This window comes from Chanodichthys erythropterus, chromosome 11 (genome assembly GCF_024489055.1).
Source record: "Chanodichthys erythropterus isolate Z2021 chromosome 11, ASM2448905v1, whole genome shotgun sequence".
Lineage (NCBI taxonomy): Eukaryota > Metazoa > Chordata > Actinopteri > Cypriniformes > Xenocyprididae > Chanodichthys > Chanodichthys erythropterus.
In genome coordinates this window covers 3,590,966-3,606,469 of record NC_090231.1, presented here as the reverse complement: position 1 = coordinate 3,606,469, position 15,504 = coordinate 3,590,966, and the positions used below count along the sequence as shown (strand labels likewise).

Sequence of the window (15,504 nt, the reverse complement as noted above, 5' to 3'; positions counted from 1 at the left end):
TATTGAATTCTAGGGCACCTTTAAAGGAAATCATTTTTCTTTTAGTTAGAGAAAGTCACAGGTGTATTTCCTGTTTCTGTTTATTTATGAAGCAAGATTAAAATGACAAGACATTGACCAATGTACTGCACAATCATAGTTAAATAAAATTATAAAAAAGCACCAAAAATAGCCACCTAAACATAAGTCTGTTGTGAGCGCAAACCTCATGAGATTTGAAAATGGGTTACTTTCTTATAGATTTGAGTGATATCGTCTCTCGAGCTGTCACAATCTTTCTTGGCACTCTGTGGTGTGACAGATCTGTAGCACTTTAGTTCATGTAAGGCAAGGCAAGGCAATTTTATTTGTATAGCACATTTCATACACAATGGTAATTCAAAGTGCTTTACATAAAAAAGAATAATAAAAATAGAACATAAGGAATAGAAATAACAGTAAAAACAGAGAATTTTGCTATCTGGATGGAAGAGCTAGGAAGTCTCAGGGAGTTTGTTGTTGTTGTTGTCGTCCATCAGAGTTGGATCTAAACTACTCCACACCATAGGGGTATTTTTATAATTCTTTAATTATAATTATTCAGCCAGTTTTATTAATTTATCAACCGGAATATTCCCATCAACACTTTATTTTCCGTCAGAGCGGATCTAAACGGATATCCGTCAGAGCGGATCTGCACGGATCTTCCTCGCACCGGAGGGATTACCAAAATATTTGCCAGGTAGCTGTGCGTTTAAACAGTACCCTTCCAGCCCATCAACACTTTATTTTCCGTCAGAGCGGATCTAAACGGATATCCGTCAGAGCGGATCTGCACGGATCTTCCTCGCACCGGAGGGATTACCAAAATATTTGCCAGGTAGCTGTGCGTTTAAACAGTACCCTTCCAGACAAATCTTCCTGGACTAACTCTTTAGAGCTGCATCCAAGGATAACATGGGATGAGTTCAATCAATCCTACCACCACAGGAAATTATTAAAAAACAACTTACCTGTGATGAAGGATGACCTCTCAGTCCCCCAGTCCCGTGTTTCTTGGGAATATCCTGGACGAGCCAGTGATCAGTTAAGAAACAGGCCTAATCAATTTCTTCCTAATTCTCCCAGCTCTTTCAACCAGACAGCAATAATGCATTAAAAGTCAGAATAACACGATGATACATAAAAGATATAAAATACATTAAAAATGAAATAAAAACAGGAAAAGGAATTAAAAGAATAAAAAGATAATACGTATACAATAAAGTGCAAACAGTTCGGACATAGCACAGTGCTCAGTCAGCAAATGCATAGATAAAAAGATGTGTTTTGAGTCTGGATTTGAATGTGGCTACTGTTGGAGCACACCTGATCTCTTCTGGAAGCTGGTTCCAGCTGTGGCTGGCATAACAGCTAAAAGCAGACTCTCCTTGCTTTGAGTGAACCCTGGGTATTTCTAAATGACTTGATCCGGATGATCTGAGTGATCTGTTAGGTTTATATTCTATGAGCATATCTGCAATGTATTGAGGTCCTAGGCCATTGAGTGATTTATAAACAAGTAGCAGTACTTTAAAATCAATTCTAAATGCAACTGGAAGCCAGTGCAAGGACCTGAGGACTGGTGTGATGTGTTCATGTTTTCGGGTTCTGCTCAGAATCCTAGCAGCAGCGTTCTGTACGAGCTGCAGCTGTCTTATGGTCTTTTTGGGAAGACCAGTGAGGAGCCCATTACAATAATCCACCCGGCTGGTGATGAAAGCATGAGCAAGTTTCTCTAACGCCTGTTTCACACATAATCCGTCTGCAGTGCGTATGCGTTGCGTATTTTTTTACGCACCCATGTTAACGGATTAGAGCGTTCACACTGCACGCAGTTGCGGTCCGTCATTGCGTTCCAGGAGCGGTGCGTCTGCAGCAGTGCAGCGATCGTTTACGTACCGAGTCTATTTTTGCTGTGCTGCAAGTGCAAAATGAACATGAATTGACCTGAAATTGTAAAAAAAACTGAAATTATGCACATTTAAACTACTTTGTACATTTAGTACATTACATAAAGAATTTTTTTTTTTTTAAGGATTTAACGGCATGCCAGCAACAGGCTATATTCATGCCAAAAGGAAACATTTCAATTTCACAGTTCAGTTGTATCATTTCAAAACAATTATTTTATTTAAAAAAAAAAAAAAATGAAAAATTTAGTTGCATAATGCGATCAGATATGTTTTTCCCCATCGTTGGAGGCTCGCATCCCAGCAGGCAATGACAGGTGGACCTAAACCAACCTTTTCAAAAACAAGGCGACATGGATGACACTCGGCTCATCGTTGAGGTCGAAAAACACAAACTTCTGTATGACCCGCAGAATGCATTGTACAAAGATTTGACTACAAAGGAAAAGGCATGGGAAGCAGTTTCGTCGGCTGTTGGTGTCGACAGTAAGTTTTCAAATCTTTGTGTCATGTTTATGTGTACTAAACTACTCCAGCAACTGTCAATATATAAGCGTAAAGAATATAACATTACGTTATTTATGTTTATGGTTTTTCAAAATGATTACAAACATATTATTGCTGTAAAGCCTATGTGTTGTTCGTGAATACAGTAGTGTTGCTATCTTTTTTTTGTCATTAGCATGTAGGTGTATACATTTAAGTTTACGCATTAAATAGCTCGTTGTACATACATTTGTATGTTTTTACATGTAATTTATATAGGGCAGACCATGAGGTTGTTATAAAACGTCTTAATGTATCAATGTACATCTAAATAAGTATGTTGAAAGTGTACATAATGTATAAATATAAATCTGGAGTACACATTACTATTTTGATGATTTTTCATTTTAGTAAATATTATACATTTCTACATTTTGAATATAGAAATGCAATTTTTAGTTTAAATGTCTATGTTCTTAATATAATAAAAGTAAAAATTGCATATTATCAATGTCAATGGGGAACTTGTGGCCTAATTGTTAGAGAGTTTGACTCCTAACCCTAGGGTTGTGGGTTCGAGTCTCGGGCTGGCAATACCACAACTGAGGTGCCCTTGAGCAAGGCACTGAACCTCCAATTGCTCCCCAGGCGCCGCAGCATAAATGATGCCCACTGCTCCGGGTGTGTGTTCACAGTGTGTGTGTGGACTTTGGATGGGTTAAATACAGAGCACGAATTCAGAGTATGGGTCACCATACTTGGCTTTATGTCACGTCACTGTCATGTGTATATTTATAATCATAAATATTTGGATTTACTTCCATGTATTCAGGCAGACAAATATATGAACAGTTATATATTAAGATTAACATTAATGTATTTAGATTGAAAAAAATAAAGGAAATATTTTTGTACAAATATGTATATTCAATATTTCATGTTATGAAAAACTAAACATTTGTCCTTACACAAAATGAGACAAGAACTATTTAAAGTATTTTATATTTTTTACTATTTTTCCTTTCAACAATTTTCCATAATTTTTTTTCTACCACCACACACAAAAATATAACTATTTACAAGTCAACATGTCCTGTACGTTCAACGCAGGACTATTTTCAAATTCTTTGATTATGATAATACAAGTCTAGATCATCTGTTCTTGCCAGGAAACACAGCCTTCTGGGGAGTTGAAAAATGTGCAAAGCCTCTCGCGTACATCATAGGCTTCCCTGCATCCCCTATTGCCACCCATATTTCTCACACATGGTAGCACTTCCCCTCTTTCTTCAGCCTCATCCAGCCACCTTTGGTTCTCGGAAGGATTCAGGAGGAAGTTGTGGAGAATGCAGGCTGCAGTGACCACAGAATCAGCATTCGATGGCTTCACATTCATCTTTGTGTGGAGAACCCTCCATCTGGATGCAAGAATGCCAAATGCACACTCAATAACCATTCGTGCCCGAGACAATCTGTAGTTAAAAATGCGTCGCCATTGTGGAATTTGCCTCCCAGGAAATGGCCTCATCAAATATGTCTTGAGAGGAAATGCCGCATCTCCCACCATGGTGTATGGCATTGGCCCTTGCGCTCCAGACCCTGGCAAAGGGCAGTCAGCAGGCACAGACAACGTTTTGGCCTCCATTGCTCGTCCAAGTGCTGAACCACTATACACTCCTCCATCGCTTGTTCTTCCAAAGTCACCCACTTGCAGAAAAGTGAATCGGTACTCAGCATCAGCCAGTGCAAGGAGGACGATAGAGAATGTTCCCTTGTAATTAAAATACAAGCTCCCTGAATGTGCTGGTGACACTAAGGTGATGTGTTTTCCGTCAATTGCACCCATGCAATTAGGAAAATTCCATTTCTCCCAAAACTTTGAAGCAATATTTTGCCACATTTCCTCTGTTGGTTTAGGAAACTGTGAGGCCATCATTTTCCGCTCAATTGCTCTGCATGTCATGTGCACAGATTGAGCCACGGTGCTTATCCCGAGCCTATATTGAAATGCTAGACTGCTGAAACTTTCCCCTGTGCCAAGGAATCTGTGAACAAAAGAAACAACAATGTATTAAATTATAAATGTACTTTCTATTTCAGTTACTGAATGCAAGCGACGATGGAGGCTGTTAAGAGATGCTTTTGTAAGAAGTAAAAAACAAAAGAAAATGCCTAGTGGTTCTGCTGGTGGCACTGTCAAGGAGTGGAAGTATGAACGAGTGATGTCTTTCCTGTTGCCCCATATGCAAGTCAGAAGGTTAGTATATGTCAGATGTTGACATTATAACTCAACAACGTATTGGAAACAATACTTGTAACATTTCAGAAGTACCTTTTTTTAATAATGATTAAATGTTTTCAAAATGCATAGCTATATTACATTGTACATGTACAATTAATAACACCTGTTATTATTTCAGTTCAAAAAACACTTTGGAACTGGAGGATGAACCAGTGGATATGAGTGTGGCTGAGGAGGATGTTGATGCAGAGATCTGCCAGCTAAGCAGATCACAAAGTCCCTTTACTGCTATGCAAAGGCCAGCAACACCTGCACTGGAAAGTCAAATATCTCCAGCCCCCACACCACTCCAAGGCACGTGTACTCCTCCACTATCAACACAAGTACCTGATACACCCGCCCTACATCCCAGAGTGCAGTCAATAAGGAATGAAGGTCGACAGAGACAAAAAAGGAGAAGAGTTGATTCACCTAGTCCAACTGAACAACAACTTCTGGATATTATCACTCAACCAACAACTACTGCTCCACCACATGTACCAAGACAGGAGGATGAGATGTACTACTTTGCACTCAGTTTAGTGCCTAAACTAAGCAGGCTTCATCCGAGGAACCGAAATAGGGCACAGATCCATATCCTCAATTACCTTTCAAATTTGGAGTTAGACGATGAAAATCAACAACATCAAGCCACTCAAGCTGGCCCTGTGTTGTCACGTACCCAAACACCAGGATTTCAGCCAATCCACCCCATTACCTCCTGCCACAATGTCCAGACCCATCACCCACACCATGTGTCACCCCAACTACATCCTACCATCACCATAGATTAGAACAGGATTCCGGTGCTGTTTACCATCAGTTACCTTAGTTCTGAAATGTTACATGTACACTACACTTATTGGCTTATTGTGAATTATTAATATGTGTGCAATATTTTAATATTTGTTCATTTAGGTCATGCCAATAAGTTATTACGTTCATGTTCTTTTCAAGGTGTGCAGTGTTGCTGTTATTAATCTTATATTTAAATTTTTTTCCATATGTGCAAGACTGATTAGAATATTACACTTCAGATAGTTAAGTAATATACTATACGTATTATATATTTGTTATAACTACACTTGTTGAATATTTCATTTGTAAATTTTAAATATATGCAAAATACATTAATAAATACAAATTTAAAGAAACATAGCATTGTATTTATTACTGTACACATGTACTTTTTAAGTATTCAAACTGTCCTTACCTCAGTGTAACAGCAAGCCTCTGCTTTGGTTCGATGGACAACCGAAAAGTTGTTGTTTGTCTTGTGATGTCTGCTCCAACCAAAGAAAGAACTTGATCCATTTGCTCAGCAGACATTCTGAAGTATTTAATGTGCCGGTCACTGTCGAGACGAAGTTCAGAGACAAGGTGGTGATATGCTCCAAGTTGTCTTCTCCGCTGGTTGAGTGGGTGAACCCACACTCGTCTTCTACTCCTCCGTAATCTTCGTAACAGCATAAACAGCGCGACGGCCTTTCTCTTGTCAACAACACGCACTACATGCAAAATAAATAAAGTAATAATGCTGATAATTCTTTTTCACGATATTTTTAGCATTTACAATATGTATTTACATTTACGACACACAGAATAAGAAAAAACGTACCCATTGTTGTATTGGTAAAGCCGAAACTAGAGAATCTCGTAACGCACTGCTAACGTGTGCTGTGTGAAAGCACAATGGCCGCTTCCTGTTTCAGCAACACATACGCACTGCATACGGACCGCACACGCACTGCAGACGGATTATGTGTGAAACAGGCGTAAGTCTTGACTGGAGACAAAGCATCTAATTCTTGCAATATTTTTGAGATGATAATACGCTGATTTAGTTATTGTCTTTACATGGCTACTGAAACTCAGGTCTGACTCCAAGATCACACCAAGATTCCTGACTTGATTTTTAGTTGTTTGACCCTTAGAGTGAAGGTACATATTCACTTTGAAAACTTCATCTTTGTTTCCAAACGCAATGACTTCAGTTTTGTCTTTGTTTAACTGAAGGAAGTTTATACACATCCAATTTTTAATTTCATCAATGCACTGGCACAGGGAGTCAATGGGGCTGTAGTCGTTAGGTGATAGGGCTAGGTAAATCTGGGTGTCATCTGCATAGCTGTGATATGCAATGTGGTTCTTTCTCATTATTTGGCTCAGTGGCAGCATATATAGGTTGAACAGGAGGGGTGCGAGTATTGAACCTTGAGGGACTCCGCATATCATGGATGTCCACTCAGACTTATGGTCACCGATACTCACATAATAACCTCTCCCTTCTAAGTATGACCTGAACCATTTTAGGACCATCCCAGAAAGCCCAACCCAGTTTTCCAGCCTGTCAAGAAGAATGTTGTGATCGACAGTGTCAAACGCAGCACTGAGGTCAAGTAGAACCAGCACTGTTAATTTCCCTGTATCTGTGTTAAGGCGAATATCATTTATTATCTTTATGAGTGCTGTCTCTGTGCTGTGATGTGGTCGGAAACCAGATTGAAAGTTATCAAAGTATCCATTCAAGCTTAAGAACTTGTTCAGCTGATTGAAAACAACTTTTTCAATGATCTTGCCTATGAAAGGAAGATTTGAGATTGGCCTGTAGTTGCTCAATACGGTGTTATCCAGATTGCTCTTTTTCAGGAGGGGCTTAACAACTGCAGTTTTCAGGGATTTTGGAAAAGTCCCAGAGAGAAGTGAGGCATTTACCACTTCTAGGAGATCTGCTTCTAAACAGTTTAACACTCTTTTGAAAAAAGATGTGGGAAGTGTGTCAAGGGCGCAGGTTGATGTTTTAAGGTGCTGTACTGTTTCTTCCAAAATTTTACCATCAATTGCTTCGAAATCAGACATAATAGCTACTTTCTGAGGTTGTGATCTGATCTGTTTTACCCCAGTGCAGCTCAAGGATGTGCTGATCGCCTTTCTGATATTATTAATTTTCTCAGAGAAGAAGGAAGCAAACTCACAGCATTTGCTGTCTGAGAGCATTTCACTGGGAATCTGACTTGGGGGGTTTGTTAGTCTCTCTACTGTAGCAAAAAGAGTGCGGGTGTTGTTTAAGTTTCTGTTTATAATATTTGAGAAGAAGGTCTGTCTAGCTTTGCCTAATTCCACATTGAAAGCATGAAGAATATCTTTATAGATGTTATAATTGATTTCAAGTTTTGTCTTTCGCCACATGCGCTCAGCTTTTCTGCATTGTCTTTTCATATTTTGCACTGCTGTTGAGTTTCTCCATGGTGCTTTTTGTCTGCTTTTTTTCCTGACTTTCACAGGAGCAATGTTATCAATAACATTCTGTACTTTTGAGTTAAAAGAATCAAGGAGAAAATCAACAGAGTCTGCAGATATGCTTGGTGTTAAAGATATAGCCTTCATAAACAGTGCACTAGTGTTCTCATTTAAGCATCGTAGAGGGCATGTGAACCGATCATCTCTTCTGTTTTAGTATATACAATATGAAATAAACACAAATACACTGCGTGTGCGTCATGTGCATGTATATGTGGTAGTCTTGTCTTGTGTGTTCCAGATCCCTTTGGTCCATTGGCCTGTCACTCTGATGACGTCCCTGGTTCACGCTGCCAATCATCTTTCAACACCCCGGTTAAAACCCCATATCTCCTCCTCCTTTTTTCCAGCTGTTTTGCTCAGTTCGCATTTGCTTTTTGGTTGTTTGCTTGTGAATGGTTTATTGCGCTATTTTTTGTCCTGATATTGTTCATTGTATATTGTATGTGTGTTTATTACTTGTTTGAAGAGTCCTTTTGTAGATTTTGTTTGTTGATCCAGCACCCTAGCAATCACCCAAAATAATTCCATTGACTAAAGTTGAGAGTTATATCTGTAGATCAGTAGAGAGGTGGCCTCCCGAGCTACTGATTCCATAAACTGACATTATAAAAGGCCCAGATGGATATCTTTGGAGCACAGTATTATAGAGACATGGGGGTGGGCTCATTTTACTCTGGCAACCAATCAGTCTTGCAGGGGCATTGCGAAGCTATCGAGCCATGCCCTAGCAACCATTGCTGAGCACCATAGCAACCCAAAACCAAAGAGGGATATTTTCAAATTCATATGTTATAGAGGCATAAGGGTTGGTTTATATCATTCATACTCACAAGCAGGCTTTGGAGTATCATCAATGGCGGCTACAAAGTCACTCCCTAGCAACCAAACATAGTAGGCTACTATGAGGCTAAAGTGTATGATGGAGGAAAAATAAAATCAAATATAAGTGTTACAATATGTTATATTTATGGTCAGCAGGATGTGACAGACCATGTATGGTTGACTTGTGAGTCCTGTGTATGTGATGTCATAGAGATGCGCAAGCACGTGAAGTAAAGTGGAAGCACTGGGAAGCATGCGGTTGTGAGATCCTTTATTAGAAAATTGATTAAAAATAAGAACCAAGCATATAACATGGTGGCAGCGGTAAATTACTGAAGAAAAGTAAAACACTGAGTTAAGTTTGTTATCGAGAAAGTAACCGAGAGAGGGAGTGCCGATCAAGGAGGGTGCATTCGGACTGAAACCGCTAGCGAATTTTGATTGGAATGCAACGTGCATACCCAAAGCTTGGAAAGCATGGGAAGAGGAGTTTTCCCTGTACATTGATTTATCGCTTGCAGATGCGGACAACAAGACTAAGGTTTTTCTCCAGAAATCAGAACTCAGGTGAAACGATTGATAAAAATGTTACTGATTTGAAAGTGCTGTCAGACACGTGCAATTTTGGATCGGCAAGAGACTGATTAGAGACAGAATAGTATGCGGCATATTGAACTCGCAAGTGAGAGAACGCCTATTAAGAGAGACTGACCTGACGCTTGAAAGATGTGTAAGAATATGCAGAGCATCAGAACTGTCAAAAGAAAATGTGATGACTATTGAAGTACAGAAAGCTGAAGAAGTGCATACAGTTCAGAGAGTTATAGAGACCGAGAGTGCCAAACAAACTCAATCAGCTAAAGTTAAGTGTAAATTCTGTGGAAAACAGCATGAGTGGAAAAAAACAGAGTTGCCCAGCTTATTGAAAGCAGTGCAGAAAATGTGGCAAGCTGAACCATTTTGCAACCACATGCAAAACAAAAGAGACCCATTGGAAAGGAATACATAGCGTAGCAGAAATGGAAGAGGAACCGTTTCAAGAAATCCTCAGTTCACAAAAGGAGGGAGACAAACAAGAAAAACAACTGTTCGCAACCATACTGCTAGGAGAAAGGCCAGTAAAATTTCAACTAGACTGCAGAACCAGTTGCAACGTCATACCCATCCAACTGTTAAACCCTGACACAGTAATGGAGAAGACTGAACAGATTCTGGTCATGTACAATTCAGATTTTGATCTCCATATACATTTACATATATATATATCTTCCAAGGGGTTTTTTCCCTCCTAGGACTTTTTTCCCAGTGCTAGCACGCTGGGTTTTTCTCCTAGGGGGTTTTTTCCACCCCTGGAAGTCAGCCGACATTGGCTTAATGTAGCACCATCTTGTATATGTTACATATTACCACGCTTGTTTGTACAGTTTTAACCACTTCCCTTTTTTTCTGTGCTTCTAATATGTAAAGCTGCTTTGAAACAATTACCAATTGTAAAAGCGCTATATAAATAAATTTGACTTGACTTGACTTGACATGTATAACAAGAGCACCTTGAAACCTATAGGAAAATGCAGAATAAAATAAGAAACCCCAGAAACAGAAAACTCTACCAGCTGGAATTCATTATAGTGGATGAAAGCTCATCAGTACCCCTTCTAGGAAACAAGGCTGTGCAAGCAATGGATCTGGTAAGAATTCAGCATGAAAATATTCTTGCAATTGATGATATTGTCACCACAGAAAGAAGCAGAAAAAAAGGAACCGTGGGACAAGAGAGACATACAACGAGAGTATGCTGATGTATTTGAAGGAGACGGATGCTTGGAAGGAAAATACAACCTTGAAGTGGATCCTGAAATTAAACAAGTGTGGCTTCTGAAGCGGAGAGTTCCTGTGGCATTAATGAAACACCTAAAAGATGAGCTGGGGAACCTGGTAGAGAGAGGCATCATAGCTCAGGTGGAAAAGAGCACTGATTGGATTAGCAGCATGGTGGTGGTGAAGAAACCATCTGGTCAATTAAGAATTTGTATTGACCCAAGACCACTAAACAAAGCACACAAGCGTCAACACTTCCCTTTACCTACCATAGATGATGTTCTTCCTGATCTGACTAAAGCAAGAGTTTTCGCAGTGTGTGATGTGAAGGACGGATTCTGGCACATCAGGCTTTCAGAAGAGTCAAGTTACCTCACTACCTTTGCAACTCCATTTGACAGGTACAGATGGATCAGAATGCCCATGGGAATCAGCCCAGCTCCATAAGTGTTCCAGCACAGGTTGACCCAGGCATTGGAGGGGTTACCAGGAATCCGCATAATAGCAGATGACATTCTCGTCTGTGGGGAAGGTGACAATGATGAGGCAGCTGAGAAAGATCATGACGCAAAACTAAGACAACTACTGGAACGTTGCAGGAAAAGAAACATTAAGCTAAACTTCAACAAACTCAAGCTGAGACAGAAAGAGGTGCCATACATCGGACACAGACTGACCTCCGAAGGTCTAAAGATTGATCCAGAGAAGGTGAGAGCCATAGTGGCAATGCCCAGACCATCAGATGTGAAGGGGCTACAGAGATTATTAGGTATGGTGAACTGTTTGTCCAAATTTTGTGCACACTTATCTGACAGCTGTGACACATTAAGACAACTGACAAACAGAGATGTGGTGTGGGAGTGGACTGATGTACAGGAAGAAGCATTCAATAAATTGAAACAAATGATTGCCTCTGCAGTACTATAATCCAGAAGAAGACCTGGTTCTTCAGTGCGTCTCCTCTGAGACAGGCCTGGGTGCAGCACTTCTACAGGCAGGACAACCAGTTGCTTTTTGCAGCAGAGTGCTTACACCCACAGAAAAGGGGTATGCGCAAAGAGAAAAAGAATGTCTGGCAATCCTTTTTGGAATGGAAAAATTCCACCAGTACAAGTAGAAGTCCAGTCTGACCACAAACCCCTTGAAACCATCACAAGAAAGCCGCTTCTTAATGCGCCTAAGAGATTGCAGAGAATGCTTCTGAGACTCCAGTGGTATGACATTACTGTTGTCTATGTTCCAGGTCGACTAATGCACTTAGCAGACACCCTCAGCAGAGCGTACTTACCAGAGTGTGCTGCAGAAGGCTCTGTAGAGACAGAAATAGAGACAATTAACATGCTGCAGTACCTGGACATATCAGAAGGAAGTCTTCAAAAGATACGGGCAGAAATGGTTAAGGATGGAACATTTCAGATGTTAGAGTGAGTGATAATCCAGGGATGGCCAGAAGAGAAAACACAGCTGAAAGAAGAGGTGAGACAGTTATTTTCTGTGAGAGAAGAGCTCAGTGTGCAACATTGTGGTGTGATTTTTAGAGGAGAGAGAGCTGTAATACCTGCAAAGCTGAGAACAGAAATCATGGAGAGAATTCATGCATCACACTTAGGCATTGAAAGTTGCTTACGCAGAGCAATAGACTGTGTATACTGGCCTGGGATTAGTGCAGCCATCAGAGCATACATAGGAAACTGTGCAGTTTGCAGAGCGGTGGATGCACGACCGCATAAAGAGACCATGTGCCCACACAACATCCCAATGAGGCCATGGGCAAAAGTGGGAACAGATTTGTTTTCATTTAACAACAGAGCTTACCTCATTACTGTTGACTATTTTTCCAACTTCAGGGAAGTAGACTATCTCACAGATACCAGTTGAAGCACAGTGATACACAAGTTGAAGGCCCATTTTGCACGTCATGGAATCCCAGACACAGTGATCTCTGATAACAGACCACAAGCTCACAAGTATTCAAACAGTTCAGCGTAGCATGGGAATTCAGGCACATCATCAACATCATCTCCAGCATATCCACAGACAACGGCAAAGCAGAGTCTGCAGTAAAGACAGCCAAACAGCTAATGGAAAAGGCAAGGAGAGCAAAGACTGACCCATATCTCGCTATTCTAGAACACCGGAACACACCATCTCAGGGATTCAATGCCAGTCCTGCACAAAGACTCATGAGCAGAAGAACCAGAACATTAATTCCGACACATGACAGCCTCCTGAAGCCAGCTGTTGTACGCACAGAACATGCAGTAAAAGACAACCAACGCAAACAGGCTTTCTACTACAACAGAGGAGCAAAAGATCTTAAACCCCTTCAGGAAGGAGAACAAGTAAGAGTTCAGCTGGACACAAAACACAGAGCACATTGGACACCAGCAAAAGTGATAAGAATGGCCAATAACAGATCATACACCGTCAAGCTGGAAAATGGAACTGTTGTGAGGAGAAATCGGAAACATCTCAGGACTGTGCCTGGAGGACCCCAGAAAGCAGACACATAAAACACAACTGTCAAGATTGAACAGATCAATCAGAAGATTAATTTGGATGAGGGACACTCAGGGACAGGATCAGACACATACACAACGCACACACGCACACATTCAGATGACAGCAGCAATGTTGTGACAACCAGATATGGCAGAGTAGTTAAGAGACCGGCTCACTTGAAAGATTTTGTTTAAATGTTTAAATGTTCTTATAAAACTTAAGATCTACTATGAGTCTTCAGTGGTATGTTGTTGTTGTTGTTGTTGTTCACAAGTTAATTGAATACAGTGACCATAAGGATGTAAAAAAAAAAAAAAAAAAAAAAAAGGGAAGATGTTACAATATGTTATATTTATGGTCAGCAGGATGTGACAGACCATGTATGGTTGACTTGTGAGTCCTGTATATGTGATGTCATAGAGATGCGCAAGCACGTGAAGTAAAGTGGAAGCACTGGGAAGCATGCGGTTGTGAGATCCTTTATTAGAAAATTGATTAAAAATAAGAACCAAGCATATAACAATAAGTAGTTACATTTTTTTTTTTTTAATTACACTTAAAAAAAAAAATGCTGGGTTAAAAAGAACCCAAGTTGGGTTGAAGATGGACAAACCCAGCAATTGGGTTGTTTTAACCCAGTGGTTGGGTTAGATGTTTGCCTAACCTGCGTTGTCAGTTTTATTTGACTCAACTATTGTTTTAAAATGACTAATTGGCTGGCTTAAAATGAACCCAAAATAGGTTGGAAATTAAAAATCAGACACATAATTACTAAAGGCAACAATAATAATCAAAAGGTGTACATATATTAATAAGCAATTTAGTAAATGTTTATTGTTTATTATTTATTAATAAATGTTCATTTATTAAACATATTAATAAATGTTCATTTCCAGCATATTTTGGGTTCATTTTAAGCAAGCAATACAGTAATTTCTATAAAATAGTTGAGTTAAATACCCAGCATGTTTGGCAAACATTTAACCCAACCGTTAGGTTAAAGCAACCCAATTTGCTGGGTTTGTCTATTTTCCATCCCAACTTTGGTTGTTTTTAACCCATAATTTTTTAGAGTGTAACACAATAATGTAAGATACAGGCTTTAACAAGTATGAAGACTTTTTATCTCTGCTGACCACCAGATGATGCTCAAGAACAGATGAGTCTAAGGCCCAATCCCAATTCTACCCCTTCCCCTTTCCCCTTCCCCTTTGTTTTGCGCGTTCACGTGAAGGGGTAGGGGTGTCCCAATTCTCATTTGGTTGGAGGGGAAGGGGTAGGGGGAAGGGCCAGGTAGCCCTTCAAACAAAGATTTTTCGGGACCACACTTCAGACGAAGGGGTATGATAAATTTCCAACATGGCCGACCAAGCGAGCAGTAAAAAAAAAATCACTTGTTTTATGTTGCCTTTAATCTTGTGTTCATGTATACGGTTATGTTCTCCAAAAAAAGATTTGTTAAAATCGCTATGAAAACAGTTCGCTAATGTTTTTTACTTCATGATAGTTCCACAACATATTTTTTTATATTTTATTGAAACCCGCGTTGATTTGACAACATAAATTCAAATCCGGTGGCAGCTAACTTGTCTTTTTGCCGCATGCCTGATTAATGTAGGCTATTGTTTTGTTGTGGTTACGTCCATAAATACGTGTACGTTACATGATATAAACAAAAATGCATTCAGTTTGCGTGCTTATTCATCAGTATTGTATGTTCTGTATCAACCAGGGACTCCTGAGGAAACACGCAGGCTCGTCTCCTTTGTCTTATGCGAAGAACTGAAGACAAATACAAAAATAGCTGTTGCCCAAGCAACAGAGATCACTACAGCTATCGATGGCATCTTATTAAAGGCCAATTCACGCCGCACAAACAAACAATTTTTTTAGTGCGACCCTTTTTATTAACGAGACCCATAAGCATATACAACCATGTAGCTAAACAAGCCAAAACAAATTATTAAAAACGAAACTGAAGGTAAACCTGCGTTGCTCTCATAGTGGTTAACGTTACCTCTCTCTTTCGGTGAAGTGGAGCAGCTGCTCTTGCTGAATGGCACGGATTGCACTATGGACTATTGTACCTTTTGTATATATATATATATTTAACAGTAATTTATTTTTTATAATGAACAAGCTGCGATGTCAGGTTTCCAATGCTTTGTTGTGTGTGCGTGAGGCGCAGGCGCGATCAAACAGCTGTCTTTGCAGGGGACTTGCCTCATCGTCATGGCAACGGTTCGTGGCCAGGTCAGATTACGTCAGAGTTTGTTGCCGTCTGTTGGAAAACTGTTCACACCGCGCAGACATTCCACGACCCGACAAACGCTGATTAAACATGTTCAGTCGGGTGAAAAC

General features: G+C 39.9%; 1 protein-coding gene across 1 annotated transcript; it reads left to right on the top strand.

Moving 5' to 3' along the window:
* The first annotated feature begins 2,284 nt into the window (after window positions 1-2,284).
* LOC137030229 (transcription factor Adf-1-like) lies at window positions 2,285-5,492 on the top strand. The gene is made up of 3 exons (XM_067400417.1): window positions 2,285-2,417; window positions 4,518-4,674; window positions 4,838-5,492. Exons 1-3 carry the CDS (start codon window positions 2,285-2,287, stop codon window positions 5,490-5,492), a joined length of 945 nt encoding a protein of 314 aa, XP_067256518.1.
* Window positions 5,493-15,504: the final 10,012 nt, after the last annotated feature.